The sequence below is a fragment of the Cheilinus undulatus genome, linkage group 3 (genome assembly GCF_018320785.1).
Source record: "Cheilinus undulatus linkage group 3, ASM1832078v1, whole genome shotgun sequence".
NCBI lineage: Eukaryota > Metazoa > Chordata > Actinopteri > Labriformes > Labridae > Cheilinus > Cheilinus undulatus.
In genome coordinates this window covers 10959062-10978165 of record NC_054867.1, presented here as the reverse complement: position 1 = coordinate 10978165, position 19104 = coordinate 10959062, and the positions used below count along the sequence as shown (strand labels likewise).

The 19104-nt window shown below is 38.5% G+C and overlaps 1 protein-coding gene across 1 annotated transcript in view; it reads right to left on the bottom strand.

Moving 5' to 3' along the window:
- LOC121506934 (DDB1- and CUL4-associated factor 1-like) overlaps nucleotides 1-17076 on the bottom strand; it is a 29564-nt gene extending 12488 nt beyond the window's left edge. The window contains exons 1-17 of the mRNA XM_041782990.1: nucleotides 16925-17076; nucleotides 15189-15388; nucleotides 15029-15105; nucleotides 14836-14909; nucleotides 12742-12855; nucleotides 12406-12543; nucleotides 11254-11877; nucleotides 9902-10003; nucleotides 8271-8429; nucleotides 7645-7824; nucleotides 7385-7494; nucleotides 6026-6122; nucleotides 5732-5901; nucleotides 5399-5523; nucleotides 5246-5322; nucleotides 610-774; nucleotides 365-520 (exon numbers count right to left, since the gene is read on the bottom strand). Coding sequence (XP_041638924.1) covers nucleotides 365-520; nucleotides 610-774; nucleotides 5246-5322; nucleotides 5399-5523; nucleotides 5732-5901; nucleotides 6026-6122; nucleotides 7385-7494; nucleotides 7645-7824; nucleotides 8271-8429; nucleotides 9902-10003; nucleotides 11254-11877; nucleotides 12406-12543; nucleotides 12742-12855; nucleotides 14836-14909; nucleotides 15029-15105; nucleotides 15189-15382 — 2562 coding nt within the window. The 5' untranslated portion in view covers nucleotides 15383-15388; nucleotides 16925-17076. The remainder of the gene's footprint in view (nucleotides 1-364; nucleotides 521-609; nucleotides 775-5245; nucleotides 5323-5398; nucleotides 5524-5731; nucleotides 5902-6025; nucleotides 6123-7384; nucleotides 7495-7644; nucleotides 7825-8270; nucleotides 8430-9901; nucleotides 10004-11253; nucleotides 11878-12405; nucleotides 12544-12741; nucleotides 12856-14835; nucleotides 14910-15028; nucleotides 15106-15188; nucleotides 15389-16924) is intronic.
- Nucleotides 17077-19104: the final 2028 nt, after the last annotated feature.

The following is a 19104-nucleotide window of genomic DNA, read 5'->3' as shown; positions in this document are numbered from 1 at the left end:
TTTGGAGGCTGAGATTTTATTTGAGTTAGTGTCAGTATTGAAAGCTGATCCAAGTCCCCCAGTTTTTTTTCATTTTTTTCTATTTTTATTCTGCATTGAACAGACCAAGAAAGACCATTTCAGTGGGCATTATTTGGAATTTACAAATATCTATTATTATTCATTACAGCGTTTTAACTCTTGAGATATTTTAGTCTAGACCAAAGCAGTGGTGCACTGACTGGCACTGCCATCCTTAAGGCCAAGGGGCTGGCACGGTAGAACTGTCTTCAGTTGTATTTTGACTTTTGCTTTTATTTTCAATGTGCACACATTGAAGTTAAAAGATTTTGTCTCTACCTAAAAGGTTTCCAGTATAACTCACCTGTTGGATGTGGCTGCTGGTGAAGAGTGGCAGTTTACTGATAATTTGTCTGATCGCTGAGCTGCGAGAGAGCCCAACCAGAGCTTTACAAGCCAGAGCTCGGATCAGATCTGCGTCTGTGATTGGCATCTTCACCGACAGCAGAGACAGAAGCACCTGAGGGAAAGAGCTGTCAGAGTGGAACAGCCTAGGGCACAGTCGGTAATTACTAATTAAACACTGAGTCATGATTAACTGATTCTTACCTTTATGCCGTTGTTGTTCTGCACCACCTGCCACATGTGGACCAGCACTCTGTTATGGGGGGCAGGGGGCTGCTTCAGGTGCAGGGATGACCTCAGTGGGGTGACGGGGAAAGCACCAGCTGTGGTCATGCTCTGGTCTGGGGCGCACACACAGTTTATTATGACCTGGGGTGTGAAAGCAGAGAAGATGTGATGAGAAATGGAGATAAAGTTGGTGAAAAAAAAAAACAGATTATTTGGGTAGGAAAATAACTTAAAACACTGCCAAATTTTGTATCTCTTTTGGGATAAATCAAATCACTGATATGTTACTACAGTAAATAATCAACGTAGCAGTGAAGTGTTTATTTTGAGAGAAGCATTAATCTCTTAAGCAATCAATCTCAAATGCCAAAGCAATCAGACAGACACAGTGGACTAAAGGATTTGAATTACGTTCCATGTTGCTAGTATGACTTCCGAACAGCACCAGTCAGTATGATTACACTCTATTAAAGAAGTCGATAAAGGTATATACAGAAAATCTGGCATCAAATTTAATGCATCTGAAGACCTCTTTCAAGACCCCAATGCATCTTCAATTCCTAGCCAGTTACTCTACATTGGTGGCACATTTATGTACAAGTTTTGAGCCAATAGACAAAAATTTGTACTCCATAGTTAAGAAAAGGCATATAGTATCAGTTATTCTACTCAGCAAATTAAGCTTTCTTTGAGATGCTAGCAGTGCTAACATTAACAGACTCTGCTTGTATTATACTTGGTAAAATCTTCACTGTGGAGCTGCTTTCTATACAAAATTCCATAAAATGTTAACAAGTATCAGCCCCAGCATCAGCTTTGAAACCTTCTCCTCTTGCCACTTCTCAGAAAACATGCATTTACCCATCATTTACATGCACCCATCCAGGGCTGCTCCTGTCCAAAGTGAGGCCCTAAGCAGACTCTGATATGAGACCACTCAACACTGTCGACTCCCGTCCGACATACTCACTTAACACTCATACAAAATTACTTTAACATAACCCAAAGAAATATAATTACAATAATAATTAATAAAAAGTATTTGAAATTTAGCCTGAGTAAGTTGCATTTAAAATAAACTGTTCTTATTGTAATCAATGTAATTAAGTCATCATCAACGATAACATACCAAAAACTACCGCAGACCTGTGTCTGAAAAAAGTCACAACAATAATCATTGCTTTTTGATCCCATTCTTGTTGCAAATGTTTTTCATTTCCATCTGTCACTGTGGTTTAATTATTTTCATCATTACATCAATCCCATTTTATTAGCAATCTGTTTTATTGATGTCTTCTGTTCATCACTGTTTTTCTACTTCAGTGTCATCATCAGTAGCCTTTCTTTTATTAAATCCCCTTAAAACATACATTGTCTTTATTTATTTTTATCTGGATATGATTTTAATACAGCTGATCTGGGTGAGGAAGTTCGACGATGTGAATAAATTCCTGATTAGAAACTGCCAGTTCACACTGCTGCACTTGAAGGAGATGATGTATCGTTTCCATGGCAATGACTCTCACAATCTCTTAGGCCACTTTAAAAGTATTTCAGAAGTTACTGCACAATAAATCTGTCTCTACAACAGGGACAGTACTGCACTTTTACAGTACATTACATTGGTAAAGTACATATTACAGTACATTACCGCAGTACTGCACTATACTGCACTACAATACCGCCTGATGTGCTGCTGATGGAGGAGGCAGGCGTTCACGGACCAACGTGTCCTAGCACAGCAGGGAAATGTTGGTACATACACCGCGTTCCACATTATTATGCAAATGATATTTTTCTCTGATTTCCTAAATATTAATGCAAATGACAGTCAGAATATTTTTCAAGTCATCAGCCGTTAGAGTATAATTCAAATGTTTCGAACAAACTTCACAATGACAAAAATTATTTTTCAAAAAATAAAAACCTCAAAATGCACTGTTCCACATTATTAAGCACAACAGCTTTTTAAAACAATCTATAGGTTGTAAAGAACTGAAAATGGTCATTTGTAGAAATTGCAGCATCAGGGGGTCATATTTACTGAAATCAAAGCTATTTCAATCAAAAACATCTGAACAGGACAAGTTCCATGTTAACATAGGAGCCCTTCTTTGAGATCACCTTCACTATTCTTGCATCCATTGAACTTGTGTGTTTTTGGAGAGTTTCTGCTTGAATTTCTTTGCAGGATGACAGAATATCCTCCCAGAGCTGCTGATATGATGTGAACTGCCTCCCACCCTCATAGATCTTTAGCTTGAGGATGCTCCAAAGGTTCTCAACAGGGTTGAGGTCAGGGGAGGATGGGGGCCACACCATGAGTTTCTCTCCTTTTATGCCCATAGCAGCCAATGACACAGAGGGATTCTTTGCAGCATGAGATGGTGAATTGTCATGCATGAAGAAAATTTTGCGACAGAAGGCACGGCTCTCTTTTTGTATCATGGAAGAAAGTGGTCAGTCAGAAACTCTATATACTTTGTCGAGGTCATTTTCACACCTTCAGGGACCCTAAAGGGGCCTATCAGCCCTCTCCTCATGATTCCGGCCCAAACATGACTCCGTCCCCTCCTTGTTGACGTCCCGGCCTCATTGGGACATGGTGGCCATCCACCAACCATCCACCACTCCTCCGTCTGGACCATCCAGGGTTGCACGCACTCATCAGTCAACAAGACTGCTTGAAAATAAGTCTTCATGTATTTCTGGGCCCACTGCAACCGTTTCTGCTTGTGAGCATTGGTTAGGGGTGGCTGAATAGTAGGTTTATGCATGACTGCAAGCCTCTGGAGGATCCTACACCTTGAGGTTGGTGGGACTCCAGAGGCACCAGCAGCTTCAAATACCTGTTTGCTGCTTTGTAATGGCATTTTAGCATCTGCTCTCTTAAACTGATGTATTTGTCCGTCAGAAACCTTCCTCATTTCTTCACAGTACGATGATCATGCTTAATTTTTCCTGAAATATCGAATGTTTTCATTCCTTGTCCAAGGCATTACACTATTTGACACTTTTCGGCAGCAGAGAGATCCTTTTTCTGTCCCATATTGCTGAAACCTGTGGCCTGCTTAATAATGTGGAACATGTGGAAAAGTGCATTTTGAGGTTTTTATTTTTTTTTTAAATAATAGTTATCATTATGAAGTTTGTTCAAAAACATTTGAATTATACTCTAACTGCTGATGAGTTGAAAAATATTCTGACTGTCATTTGCATTGATATTTAGAAAATCAGAGAAAAACGTTGTTTGCATAATAATGTGGAACGCGGTGTAAAAGCACAAAAATGCTTTGCTAGAATAGATTGTTATAACGACGGATGAGATGATTGAGAATAGTTTAGTTTTCATGGACAAATTTGAACTCCTACAGCCTTGAATTTCTCATGGATTATCTCATATTCGCTGCCACCCAACAATGTTAATGACAGTTGATTATCATGACAATCAGTGAAGAAGGATAGATGTAATCGTTTTCAAAATGAAAGACACAGCTTTAGCCAACCAAAATGGAGTATGTCGACTTTCAAAATCCAATTCATATTCCCCTTTTCTCTATTTACCTGCCAGCTGTCTGCGACTTGACAGGCTGAATCACTGGCAACTGTATCAGACAGCTTTGCTCCAGCTGCAAAGGCTCTGTTCAGACTGCTGCAACTTTTGCTAGCGCCATTCTAAAAGCATCTTATTGCATCCAAAATCTTTTGTCTGAATCAGGCTTTAAACTCAGTGAGATTGTTTTCTCCTCTGTTGTTGATAAAGCTGGTATCATGAGTCTCAAAAGTTCTTGTTTTTTAATTGGCCAGTGAGGGAATTTTTAAGTTCCTCATCCAATGCTTTTCCTCCAACACATGCAATAAATCAGTCTAGAACAAACTTAAATATATTTAACTGGGGCAGAACAGTTTTGAGAAAATTTCCAATTTGCAATTACTTTGACTTATATTGAAAATTCTATATTAGTTGCATTAAAGGGAATGACCATTTTTATGTCACCCTTATTTTGAATTAAAAAAAATAAATAAGGAAAGTTGGATTTTTGCAAGCTATTCTAAAAAATGACATTTAAATGTTTGCATGATGGGTGGGACATATCTCTGCTGCACAAAAATTGAATTAAACTGGTATTTTAACACATATTTTAGGTCAAAGTAATATTTCACCTTTTTCGATTTGAAAATTGCTGTAGGACATATTGCGATTAAATCTAAAATCTGATTAATTGCCCAGCCCTAGTAAGCACAGCAACAGAACTGCTAAGACTGTAGAAACTTTTAGTGTTTTTGCTCTGTCATCTTGGTCTGAGATACAGGGTCATCTTAACCTAGAGTGTTGTATTAGTTTGGGAGATTACAGCTAAAATTAGGGAAAATTTGACCAGTGTGTGCATGTGTTTTTTCTACTGAAAGCTGCTGACTTGTTCATTTATGTAACCTCTGTTGCTATGATCTGTTTTTGTCATATGTGTGGGACTTATCAAGCTGCTGTCCTGGTCAGGACTCTCTAGTAAAAGAGATTATGTATCTCAATGGGAATACTCCTGAGAAATTTAAATAAAATAGGTCTGTGTATGGAAACATATGAAGTCACTGACTGAAGCCATGTACCGACCTGGAGAGCAGACTTCTGGATCTCAGCGTCATTGACGAACACCTCACCCTCTGAAACACCCAGAATGATGCTCATACCTGCAGAACAAACACAGTGATACACATCAGGACAATCCTTTAGCAGAAATGAAAGTGACAACAAGTTTCTACTGACCCACGGTGGAAACAGGAGAATTTGTTTCATCCAGGACCTCCACAGTGTCGGCCAACACCAACTGAACTTTGGGTACCACCACCAACATGGCCAGGATGTCAAGAGCATAGCGTACCGTGTCACTTCTGGAAAGACAAATAAGAAAGGAAGAGAGGAGACTCAGTGACCGACTAAAGCTACAAATATATCAAAATGTATTCAAACTTGATGGATAAGAAAAGAGAGTGCTATAAAATCATGAAAGAGTGACTTATTTTTAGCATTTTTTGCCTTTGCAGGTGACTGAGTTTGTCCCATTAACTGCTGAAGATGTACATATGAATGCAACACTACCTGCCGTAGTAAGTCCTCCAGTCGCAGGCTAAGGATATAAGCTGCAGCATTAAAGGGACACAGGAAAGCTTGTAGAAAGCCTCCACGGGCTCCCAGTAGAACTGAGGCGGTCCACACTCAATGAGGAACTCCATCATCTCGATAATCTGCTCTCTAGTGTACGTATACGCCTGGAAACAGGAAGCCACACATAAAAACTGAGTTTAAATGTTAATATTATCAGTAATTTGTATTTTTAACAAATTACTTCACACATTTCTGCACAAACTGTATAATAATAAATTCTTTAAATACCTTGAAAGGTGGCTGCTGGGGAACAATGGTGCCTCCTGATGTGTGCAGGGATTGCTTCACTTGTTCAGCTTTAACAGCCAGGTGAGCCTCAAAGTACCTGAAAAATGTTGGTTAGAACCAAATAGTGCTTGGTGTAATGAATTCATATAAAATACTAACAGATACAGGTGTAATAAGTAGATCTACAAAGCCATGAAGCAATCCTAAGCATCAAGCAAAGGGGATTAAAGATTTTTAGACCATCTGCACCAAGTGAAGAAGTTAAATTCATCACAAAAAGTTAGTCTAAAACTGAAAACTAGAGAGAAATATGCAAGTCAGCGGTTCAATGCCAATACAACCCTTGCCCCTACCACCCAGCACTGTTCCTAAGTTTTAGGTGTTCATGTCTAGAAGGCAGGACGTCCTGTTTCTTGCCAGAGTGGAGGGGCAGAGTGAAGTGCAAGGCCTACTTAGTCCCTCAAACAGACATTTTCCAGAGGCACACTCCGCATTGACTGTGATGGGAATTCTCCAAGAATGATTTGGCAAGATTTGAAGATTATGACAACAATCTGGTGTTAAAATCTAATTCTGTTGCATTGCATTTCAGTCATTTTGAAGTCAAACAAGCATTTAAGAAAAAAATCACCCTAGAGATGTCCGGTATTGTTGACTACTACTGATGATATATCAGGAGCTTGAGGGTTTGTCTTATTTATTCTACTTCCACACCTTTTAACACTGATTCAAGGAGCAAGAGGGTACTCAGATGAAAGGTGTAAAAGTTGAAAATGGAACCGAGTCTTAATCTGCAATTTTAAGCACTGTTGAATATCAAAAAAAATATAACACAGCACTATCCTTGGCTACTTTCTAAAGACTATTAAGTCCAATAATGAAAAGAAAGTTTGTAACAACCTCAGCCTTCAACCTGGGAAAAAAATATTAGAACTTTATCCCTTTATCCCTTAACTTAATCCCTCATCCAGAATTTCCCCTCTGGGGATCAATAAAGTATTATCTTATATTTTAGAACAAATAAATATTTCCTCTCTGTGCTTAAAATTTAATTAAGCATCCAGAAACTGCTCTACCGTTCTGGTCTAATATAAGGCTTGTGTTTTGTCAGAGATAAGTTCAAGGGTTTTATGTGACACCCAGCTCATGACAGCTGCTACTTTAATCTTACAAAATCAAACGAACAAAATGAATTTTCAGTTAATAAAATAAATGGAAGAGGACTGAGGATCAAGCCTTGGGGTACACCAAAATAGTAGCAAAGCAGAGACAAAAGGATCCAGTAAACATCTACTGACTTAACATTCATTTGTTTGTATCCATCCATCTACTAAATAATGTATCTATCCGTTGCAGTACCTGCGCAGGGCCATGCAGGTGTGCTTGGCTGTCTGTCGACTGGAGAAAACCATGTCATCACCCAGTATGGAGTGTCTGTGCTCAATGTCAAGGATCTCTAAGGTACTGATCTACAGAGAGACAAGGAAAAACGTCAAAATGCATTAACACCTTGGAACCTTGGAATAACAATGAATTTAAGAGTATCAATAAAAAGTACTTTGCTTTACTTTCAAGCATAATAACAATGACAGAAAAAGGATAAAAGATTTTGTGCTGACCAAGTTGACGAGCCTGCGCAGGCCATCCTGTTGGTCGAAGAGCTGCAGCACGGCTCTGAAGGAGAAAGAAATGGAGAAAAACATGGTGGCGTGGCAGACGCCTGAAGCGTGTGATGACTCCAGCAGCCAAAGAGCATAGGCTACCATGTCTGACAATACGCCATCCTGTAGGGTACACACCTAAAAATACATCGAAATAAAAACAAGACAGGAAAAGAACATTTTATGTCTGTTTATCTGCCTCAATTTTTATTTTAAAGCAAAACTTTTACCGCATCAGTATATCCAAAACAGATTAATGTGATGTAGAGCTATACCATAAACCTTGACTTTCTGCTCTCAACTGAAAATAAAACACTAACATTAGCTTTCAGCCTTACTTTATCATACAACTCATAACATTTAAAAAAGACTACCTATCATTACAAGCTACAATAACGAAAAAAAAAGACCTCAAGTCCTCTATTTGTCATGTTAGTGCAACGTTGATGACTTGACTTTTAGAAAGAAATTCTAACTCTTAACAGGACGCCAAAACCTTAAATGAAGCGCTAACAAGAAGCAACAGCTCGAGTCTGAACCTAATCTTCATGTTATGTCTTAAATGCTGTGTCTCTATGTCATACCCTTTCGAGAGCATCCTGATTGTATGCCAGGTAGTACAGGCAGAGTGAAACTCCAGTAGCTGCCATAGAAGGCCTCGGGATCTCCAGAAGTTTCTGTACTCCTCCATGAGCGATGAACTGTGCTGCAAACTTCTTGTGAAGCAGCAGCGAGGCAAGATACTACAAAAATGAGACAGAGCTTTACAATCTGATTAAAAAAACACATGAAATTTTAAACTAATGAATAAATTGGGTTGATAATGGGTATGCATCATCACCACAAGCTAGAGGTACATATTCATATGTTTTGCATTGCATTTGAAGCTAAAATTCAGCAATACATCTAGGTTTAGGAACAAAATACAATGTTTATGTCAATTTCAGGAAACTTATAATTCTCTTTAGTTCTGATTTGAAAGCATTTTCAAGTCTACAACTTCTCTAGATCACTCTAAAAATAAGAACAATATTTAAGACTTTATGGTCTTGCATTTAAGACTATTCAATACAATTTTAAGCTTTAATTTTGCCTTGATTGATTAACTTTTAATACATTGTAAGACCCCGTGGATACCTTGGGGTTTTTTTTGCCTAAATTTGGACATAACAGATGGTCCAATAAAGTAAACAAAACATAAATGTTTAACATCACATCAGGGAAGACATGCATACAAAACAATTTATTAAACTTCATTTCCTGTGACAACATTGTTAAATGTAAGAGAGATGGTCTGAAGAAATGAATGGGCTTTAATGGGAAATCTAGCTTTGATGTCCCAAGGTAGAATTATAAATAAGTAAAGATTTCAAGAAAACAACCAGAATATATTGTTATTGTGGCAAAGTTACATTAAATAAAATATATGGATGTATGTCTACTTAGGAATTCTGCACATCATACACTTTTTTCCACTTTCCTGTTTCAAAACGCACATTCCAAACCCCCGTAGACAACATGTCTTTTGGGGTCTATCGTGAGAAAATGGGCACAGATAATGTTTGTGATGTAAAAGGTGGGACTCCTCTGATTAAAGTAGTCTTTTTAATCTTTGTTTAGCTCATCTCAGCCCCACCTACAAAAACATTGCTTATCCTTCACATGCAGACACGCTCCTCTGCTGGGAGGAGCTGGACCCCTGAAGGGCAGGGTTTAAGGGATGGCATGACTGCATGGCTTGTCTTTAACTCAGCTGGTACGAGTCAACATAAATCAGGTGCATCATTCACATAATCACTGAAGAGAGTGTTTTGTTTTTCCTTAAGCTGATCAAACATGAATCTTTTGTGTTTGTTTAATATTTGTAGAACCTAATACAAAGGAAAGAAACATCCCACAACATGGAGAATTCAGTAAATCAAAAAAATTCTGGGCAGATTTGTCATTATCTGATGCCGTCTTAAATTTCCTCATCTCTTAACACATAAAAAAGCAGCAAATTGCTACTATATACTACTTACCCATACTATATTTGAATTTCCTTGTTTGAATAATAAAACATCTAACTGGAATCAAAAGCATGTTGACTGAAAAATACCTTTTTTTTTAACTGAATGCAAGATAAAACGTTTTGTCAGCTTAATAATCATTATGAATGCCAACAATTCCTAATATATCCTTTGTTTTCTGTGGCTTTTAAGGGCGTTAGTCTCACCAGAAGTGCATCATAGGTGAGCTGGACATTTCTAGTCTTCCTCAGGTCGATGTAATTCATCAGTAATGACCGGGTGTCCAGCTGCATGAAAACAGCAAGCAGCTGCAGAGGAGACAAACATTAGAGGTCAATGAGACAAGGCTAGCACCATAATAATCAGCTACATGAGAGGGCATAGTTCAACATTCTCAATGTCATGTCTTGTGCTCACAAATTCTGCTGTACAGCTCAAATCTCTCCCACTCACAGTGTTTGGTTCGAAATTCTAAAAGTCTGTAAGTGTTTAAAGCTGTAAACACAATTCTCTCAAGATTTGTCTTTTACATTAAACTTCTTGTTTTAAAAATAACCATATGAAAAATAACAGTTCAAATCTGTCAACGTGAAGAGCTTTATATATGAACTTTTGTTAATTATTATTTGATAGCTCAGTTTTTCTTTCAGATAATTATTGCTGAAATATTCAACAGATAGCAAGGAGTGTATTATTGGATGCTCAAAATTTCCCAGGGGAGAACCAAAGCAAAATACCCTCTTACTGCATAAGCCTGAAGTGTCCTGTGCTTGAGCATGAGCAATCAAACCATGCTGAAGCACAACTCTTAAATCCGTGCTTGGGTGAGGAAGTGCACCATGCTTGGGTGTGATACAGAGCAATTATGCAGGTGGATCAAACTGGATTTCCTTGTGTGAGTGAGCCCTTAAGCAGTTGACTGAATTTGTACAGCTCAGTGCAGACCAAAGACTAACTATGCGACAAGATCGTTTTTGAATGTCTCTGGAAACTGTCACAGCTTCCTGAACCACTCAAATCAAGCAGTCTGATTATGTTGCCTGAAATTCAGGTCAGCAAGTCACAAACAGCTGGTTTTAGAGGATTGCAATCAGGTAAATGTGAAATAGAAACATTGTTTTGTGGTTTTGCGGCCATAAATGCCAACATATATCTGTTCAAAGTAGAATTTTCATATTCATGCTGTGAATTTTTGAAATGATTTTTTCTCTTTTTGTTATTTATTTTGCACCAAAAGTTCAGCCCATAAACACTCCAGTCTCCTCCAACAGCTGCACACAAAAATGTTGATTTTGGCATCTATTTTAAATTTAGTTTGAGGCATATTCTTTAGAGTGAAATGCCTGAGTGATTTGAAGTGTGGAGTCAAGGAGTTCTTCTTGAAAATAATCTGATAGTCATGAAACCTTTATCCATCAAGCATTTACATTTTTGCGTCAAACCTTCCTTGAACATTATCCATGACTAACTGTGTTTGACTGTCATCAGAAAGGTGTTTTTCTCAGCCGACTAAAAGCATGCTGATATGTTTTGTTGAACTAAAAGGGGCATATCTCACCTCCTGGTAATCTCCGAGTGGAGTCAGATACTGCAGGATGAGCCTCTGCTCCATGGCTGAGCTCAGCGGCGATAAACGGTAGTCTGAACCAATCATGATGGAGCTCATCTCAGACCAGGAGGTGCTGCTGCTGCTCGGCTGGTCCCTTGATTCCTTTCTCTCCACCTCCCCCTCGGTCCTGCAGGAGGAGGTGAAGTTGAGTTTCTGCTTAGCCTTCCTTCCGTTCTCCTTCACTGTCAGAATCCTCCCCCCTCCTCCGTCTCCCTGCCTGTCCTCCGCCTCCCTTGACGTTGACTCCTGGCTTGCTTGGTAAATAAAGTCTGGGAGCAGTCTAGTGGAGCTGGGTCCACTCCTGCTGCTGCAACCGCTGCTGTTTTTCAGAGATGATCCAAGCTGGGACAAAGATTTTGAACACACTGGCCGGCTACTTTCTCCATCTCTATCTGTCCTCTCTTCCTTGTTTTCCCTTTCCTTCTTTTCTTGCTGGTCCACTGAAGGGCTTGAGGTTTTTGTTGTTTCATCCTGAGAGTCCTGAGGTAGATTCTGAGGTGTCTTAATGGGTTTAAAGTTACTATTGACCTCATCACGCTGCAGCTCATGTAGTCGCTGAATTATTAGTGGTACCTGGAAGTTCAAAGGAAATAAAGGATCAAGAAGAGTTTTCAAGATTCTAGAAAGAAATGCTAAAAATCTGCCCCAAGAAAGACAAAGAAAGTTTAGTGACAAATGAGAACCATTTATATCCAACTCTTTGCATTTAGCACATTTTCAGCTGCAATTAGATTATTTTACCAAAATATTCAGACCTAACAGGCCCTAACAAAGCCAAAATCATAATAAAAAATTTAACCGAAATTAAAGCAGATGGAGATTTCTTTAAATAATATAATTTTGACTGAATTTTTGTTATACCTGCAGATATTTAGGCAAGACAATAAAAAGATTAAAATGTAGATTCCATGTCAGTCTTTCATCTGCTTCCAACACAAATGCACACGCAGGCAAGATTAATGTACTTGACAGGTTTTCATCATGGAGGCAGTAAAAAGTCAAATTAAAGTCCCTTAAAGTTGTTTGACATTAAAGTAAAATCCATTTTAAAAAATAACAGTAGGAAAGTACAGTGAATGAAATTGTGTTCTTGATACACACCAGCTGAGCGTTTTGTTCTCGGTAGCCGACTGCTATTTCCTGATCGCTCATGGCTCTGGCGAGCAAGCCTGTGCTGTAGATGCACAGCGGACGCTCTGCTTCTCGAGCCCAGGTGAACAGCATATTAACCAGACCCTCCTGTGGCACATACAACACAGTGGTGATTCAGTAACAGCTTATAACAATAATGAAAGAATAAGAACATAAAAACCAAATTGACCAAATAGGAGACAATAATCAGTACATCTTCTATTTAACTCATCCCTTCATTGTGCACACTCTACCAAAGCAGATCCCTCTTAAAGTCATTTTTTAATTCATATCTTAAAGTTTCACCTTCTCCTGGAAGACGACGGAGGTTTCCAGCCCAGGCATGATGTTCTGAAACAGACGACAGGCGGCTGTGTTCAGGCTCAGCTCTCTGCTGGTCATTATGTAGATGTCCAACAGCTGGAAAAACAAACAATAATGCACCGGTTCTTAAAACTTTGGCAAAAAAACATGTCCCACTAAGAAAAGTACTCATTCTGTTGAAAATTAATAACAATTTTATGAATAAAAAGAATCAAGGTTATAATCAGGGGATCCTTTGCACATATGTAAGCTTCTTTTAAAGGTTTATTTTTTAATTTTTTATTAATCTAATGATTATATGCTGGCCAACTGCCTACAAAATCAATTGTCCTTAGATAGGAGATAATCATTTCAACTTGATTAAAAAAACAAAAAGTAATAATTGAATTGAATAATATCTTTACCACATGAAAGAGTACATTATAATATGTATTAAAAACAACAAACAGTGAGTTTTTAACAATATTTACTATTATTATGTGGTTGCTCAAAATGTGTCCTACATGTTCGTCATCACCATCAGGTATTTATAAAAAGCAATAAAATCAGGCAACTACAAGGTCAACTACATTCCTGAGGACCCCATTTTCCAACCTTCAGCTCTACTGCATGCTTCAAGATCACTTGAGCTTCTGTAAATTTCAGACGTCACCATTGTCAGGTTTTCTGACGGTAGTGACAAAAACCTCCAAATGGTCCTAAATGAAGGCTAGAATAAAGTTGTTGATCACAATAAATACCAATATGACCTGTAATGTTTCATTAACCCCTTTTTAACTTTATGTAATTCCTCCTATATTTCTTCCATATCGTCCATCCTAGGGGTGATATTTGATTATAGAGGGATGGGGTACTTTTAATAATGATATTGCTTCATTGTACCTTATATTCCTTGAAAAATGTTTATCACAGTGCTCAAGATTGTTATTTTTTGGACCAAATAGTTAAATAAATATGTTAAGCAAGAAGCCATTAACTTGAGTGGTACACATTTTGGAATTGTATGTTGTAATGAGGCCACTGTCACCACAGTCAGAGGGAGTTTTATTTGTTTTAAATGAATATGCTTACAATATATTTCTTCAGTGCTGTTGAGTTATTAGAGTAATAGTCTCTTTTAATACTAAAATATGTTTGTTAAATTAAAAAACATGACTTTTTGGTGTTGACAAAAACAAAATAATAACTGGAAAAACGCCTATTTTATAACAAAAATACAAAATGAGGAGGTTGTACCGGTACATTGCTGAGCAGCCAAGACCTTGGTCTATAATGATATACCTTCAGATTTTGTAATTTAACTAACTTTTATTTTCAAAATTAAAACCTGTTTTATCCAAATTCCCAAGAATCAGTGAATGGTGTTTATGTTTTCCTGAGAGGATGTGTGGCGTCATATTAAATTGGGTGCTTTTCCACCTTTGAAATTCTTCATCCATGGTGTCTTGTTACCTCTGTGACCCTCTGAGCAAGGCTGACTTAAGTAAGGAGGGCCAGTTTTTTTTTTCAAACGTGCTTAAATGCTCACTGTAAACATCACCTGTGCAAAGTGATGCTGATTCTGCAGTGCAGTCAGGGGAGCAACCCTTTGTTTGTATTTTGTGAATCAGATGCTCTTTTTGACTCATTTGCATGGGTTCATGGGGAGGCAAAAGTCAAAAAAAATATTTTGTAAATCCAAACCTCAGACTACAGTTGCAGACTAGTAGCAGTTTTTTTTTTTTTTTTTTTTTTTTAAAGCTGAGAGTCTGAAAAACAGTTTTTAAATGAATCGTTTTAATTCATGTATTTTCTGTTAACACTATTTAAGAGAGAAAAAGATGCCACTGTAGAGACTGATGCACATTCCCACTATTTTTGGTATGTAAATAATAATAATAATATTATTAGAATGTTTTGTTTCCTACATCCTGTTAACAACCTGTCAAAATATGGATCGATATAAACCATGAAAACCTCAAAAATGTTCTATGTTTTTAAATGACAGTTGTTAATCTTATGAAATTTAAAACACAGCTGTCAAAGTGTGACCTTACAAACCACATCACTCAGTAAAAAACATAAATCAGCTCTCACTGCGTTAGTGAATTCATCATTCTGAAAGATCATCTTCAGGAGCTGTCCGAGCACACAGCCTGGGTCTGCTCGTCCTGAATGAAAAATAAAATACAACAGTCAAAAAAACTCTAGAAACTGAAAAAATGTTTTAGAAACAACTGGTACAGTTCAGGTTTAGTCAGCTCCAGGTTTTGTGTAAATGGACTCTGACCTGGATGCCGGTCATCAAATGGATCAGGATCTTCTTTGTAATACATCTCTGTGTCCCGTTCAATCAGCTCAGATATTCTGTAGAAACATGACACACAGTCATTAACAAGTAAAACAATTAAATCGAGATCATAGATTTTTAACAGTAAAAAACTGCTGACTTAGTCAGGATGGCCACCAGCTGCTCTGTGGTGCCATGCGCCACTTCCTCCCACTCAGTCAGCAGCTTTCTGAGCTCCTCCTTGGGATGAAGGTCCGTGGTAGGAGCCGCAGGAGCTGTAGCAGTCGTAGCAGCCAACGCTGAAGACAACCCCGCTGATGAGGGGGCGTCTGATGATTCCTCTGGTGTAGACATTTCTGCCTGATGAACAGAGGAAAGGGCAGTGGAATAAAGAGAACTTCACTGAGGCAATTTTAAGACCTTGGGAAAAAAGGCATCAGTGATACATGTGTCCCATGTAGCCAGTTTGTCAAAGGCAGAGTTAATTTTTTTTACAGCTATTTTAAATTTAGTCCAAGTCTTTTGATTACATGTCTTTAAATTTTAGTTACATTTTAGTCATTTCACCCTTTTTAGTCTGAGTGTAATTTTAGTAAACAAAAACTACAAAACATTTTAGTCTAGTTTTTAGTCTTTACTTTTACTCCAAGCACTTATTCTCTTGCCTAAATCTGGTACAAGTAATGGTAGTGTGTTCTATGTTATTGCATATTAAATTACAATATTGTGGGAAAGAACTGCAATTAGATTATTTTCACAAATCGTTCAGACTTACCAGAAACATGAGCAAAATAACTCCAGCAGTCAGCAGCTGTTTTTGGATGTGATGTAAAATTAGCCTCTCATTATGTGATACTGTGTAGTCAGCAGAGGTGGAAAAAGCACAACAGTATAGTACTCAAGTAAAAGTTACTCTGGATTAACTTACTTACTAGATTTAAAAGTACTGATTTCAAAATGTACTCAAAGTAATCAAGAACAAGTACCAAAAAATACTCAGTAACAGAAAGTTGAGTAATTAGTTACTTTCCACCTCTACTTTAGTCAATTTTAACCACAGTAACTGTACTTTTACTTGAGTAAACAGTCTGGTACTTTTTCTTCCTCTGGTACTGATAAAGAACCAGATATTTTGACAACTATTTTTCCCCGTCTGATCGTTTTGGATTCCTATCAAAACAACAGTTGTTTGCTTGTGCTGGGACAGTTATCAACCTCTTGAACAGGCTGTTAAAGATAGTATGGATGGATTTTGAAAGTGTTAAAAAGCTCCTTTGTTGGACAGTGGATCCACAGTAACAGGTGTCTCCTGGTCAGGACAGCTGCTCTTCAACCGCTGCTCTGAGAACACTCTCTGCTCTCTGTGAGCTCAGCTAACGGTGTAAGGGTACAAACAGTGACCGAGTTCACTGGTGTCGTTCAGCCGAAAGCATCTCCGGTTGTCGTAGTTACAACAGATGTTAAAGAATGAGAGTGACCTAAAGAATATACCTCTTTTCAGCTTTCACCTGATTAGAATAAGTTTGCATGTTTATTAAATCTCTAAATGACTCTTTAGCGCACTTAATATCTTTAGGCTTCTGTTGTATCGATGACGCATTCAGTTCGAAGTGACAAGCTAACACGGTCACTCTTCTAACCATAACAGCGGGAAGAAGGTGACAGTTAGCAAACTGAGCTAACTTTTATTCATTCATGACGCTTCCCTCGGTATACTCCTCTCGAGACAGAACTAAAAACGACACCTCTGCTCCCTCTGATTCATGTTACCGTCGTTAAAATATGCGAGCAGAGACAGCAGCATGTTGACAGCCAACTGCCTCATGTCAGAGTCAAATACCAACAGCACCAGCTAACAACTTCACTAAGAGATTTCAATACAAACTCGATACTCACCTGAAGATAAGCTTTCTCTAAGCTCCGCTTCTCACTTTAGGACGTCTCAGGTGAAAATTCTGCTTGTTAGGAAAATTTCACAAACGCTGACATTTACCGTTTCAGGAATAAAAAGTTTCACGTTTAATTTCAAACTTCTCCCGGCGGCAGCACGCTACGTCAACAGGCGACGCTAGATGACGACAGACCCGAACGTCCTGACGGGATTTGTAGTTTGTTGTTGTAATCCGCTCAATTTCTTTGGTTTAAGCTTCTAGATCAGTGATACTCAAACCGCAGCTCGCTAAAAACATTGAAGGTAAACACTGTCATTGGTAAAGATTTATGATAAGTCACATCAATAAATCTGCTTCCCACACGAAGAAGACAGGCTTTAATTTCCAAATTTAAATTAAATGATTATTAGGCCTATTTTAAATCCATATATCATTACTGTCGGATGCGCTCGACAGAGAAAGAGAAGAGCGCATAGTCCATGGGCCAGACCCCAAAATTTCAGATATCTGTACCACTGAAGGTGGCAAAGGTTTGCAATCATTTTTGGAAGAGTCCATGTCTCTAGTTTATATTTTGGTGCCATACCCTTTTCTGAGTGGTGGCTCAGTCATAGTTATCAGCTGATCAACTCATCCACCCCCTACTGAAAATTGCTATTTTGACGCTGGTGAATATTGTGCTTTAGGCTCATGCTAAGGACATTTGTCAGTGATTTGTCATATTGTGTTTGGTATCATTTTAAAGGGGCCACTCTAAGCGTTCATTTAAGCCCAATTTGAATTCTTTCTGACAAATAACGAGGGAACAGCAGCTTTTCAAACAGTCATGGAAAGACATTTTTTCACAATTTTTGCCTGAATTGTTTTCTATCTTTTCGGTCTGTGACAACTAGGAACATGATGGACACAAAAATGAGATGCTGAAATATTCACATAGATGTAAGGATGGAGGAAATGCATCATACAGCCATATAATTTGATTGTGAGGCATAAATTAAGGCCAATCACAGAGTGATTGGACCAATGCATGTCAACGGCTGCAGGCGGGTCTCGAACTCTTCACCTTGTGAATGCCAAGCAGCGACATGCACGTCCTGCCACAAAGCCACGACAGACAGAGGGCGCAAAACACTCCTCTTAACCTTAACACCCCCAAGAGAGAGTGAGTGAAAAGTTGTCAGTAAGCGGGCACAACGCACTCAAACATGCCTCCACAAACAAACAGCAACACTCAGAGCTTTCACAGGACTAAAGCACGCATGCAGCTACAGCGGGGCTCTCCAAATTATTACATCCAGTGCTTTGGTGCAGGCTAAGAAACTAAGCATGTCAACATGTAGCAGTCAATTCTAGAACTTAAATTCTATCTGACAAATAATGAGGGAACAGCAGCTTTTCAAACAGTCATTGAAACACATTTTTTACAATTTTCGCCTAAATTGTTTTCTATCTTTTCAGTCTGTGACAACTGGGAACATCATGGACACAAAACATAGATGCTGGAATATTCACATGGATGTAAGGATTGAGGAAACGCTAACCCTACAAAGCACATACACACGGCCGTTTCCCTGTTTTTCACTGGCAAATCCACCTTGTTAAGCACCCATCTGAAACGTTTGGACCCGATACGAAAGTGACAGGACCAATCAGCGACGGGGGGGGGAAGCACTTTGAGGCACAGCTGAGTCATGACTTTAAAGAGCAGCAGCAAGAGCTGGTGCAGTCACGGAGGAAGAGATTAGCGTGGATGCTGCCAAAGCGCAAGTTTTATCAGAACTTGACAACGTTTCTTTGTTAAAATAAGAACAAAGAACAGCAGTGAGTCGTCTTCTTTTCAAAAACAACATAAGGAGAATACTTACTTATTTATACCGCTTAGAGTCGGGTCTCGAACTCTCCACCTTGTGAATGCCAAGCGGGGACATTCACGTCCTGCCACGAATCCACGACAGCTAGGGGGCGCAAAATACTCATCTTAACCTTAACACCCCCAAGAGAGAGCAAGTGAGGAGTTGTCAGTAAGCATGCACAACGCACTCAAACATGCCTCTGCAAACAAACAAATCACACCTTTACACCAGAAAGACTGACTTGTTCAAACGGATCAATAAATTAAAAAAATATAATAATAAGTCACTTATAATGGAGCCTATGAAGCCCATCTTTGTTGAAGACATGAAG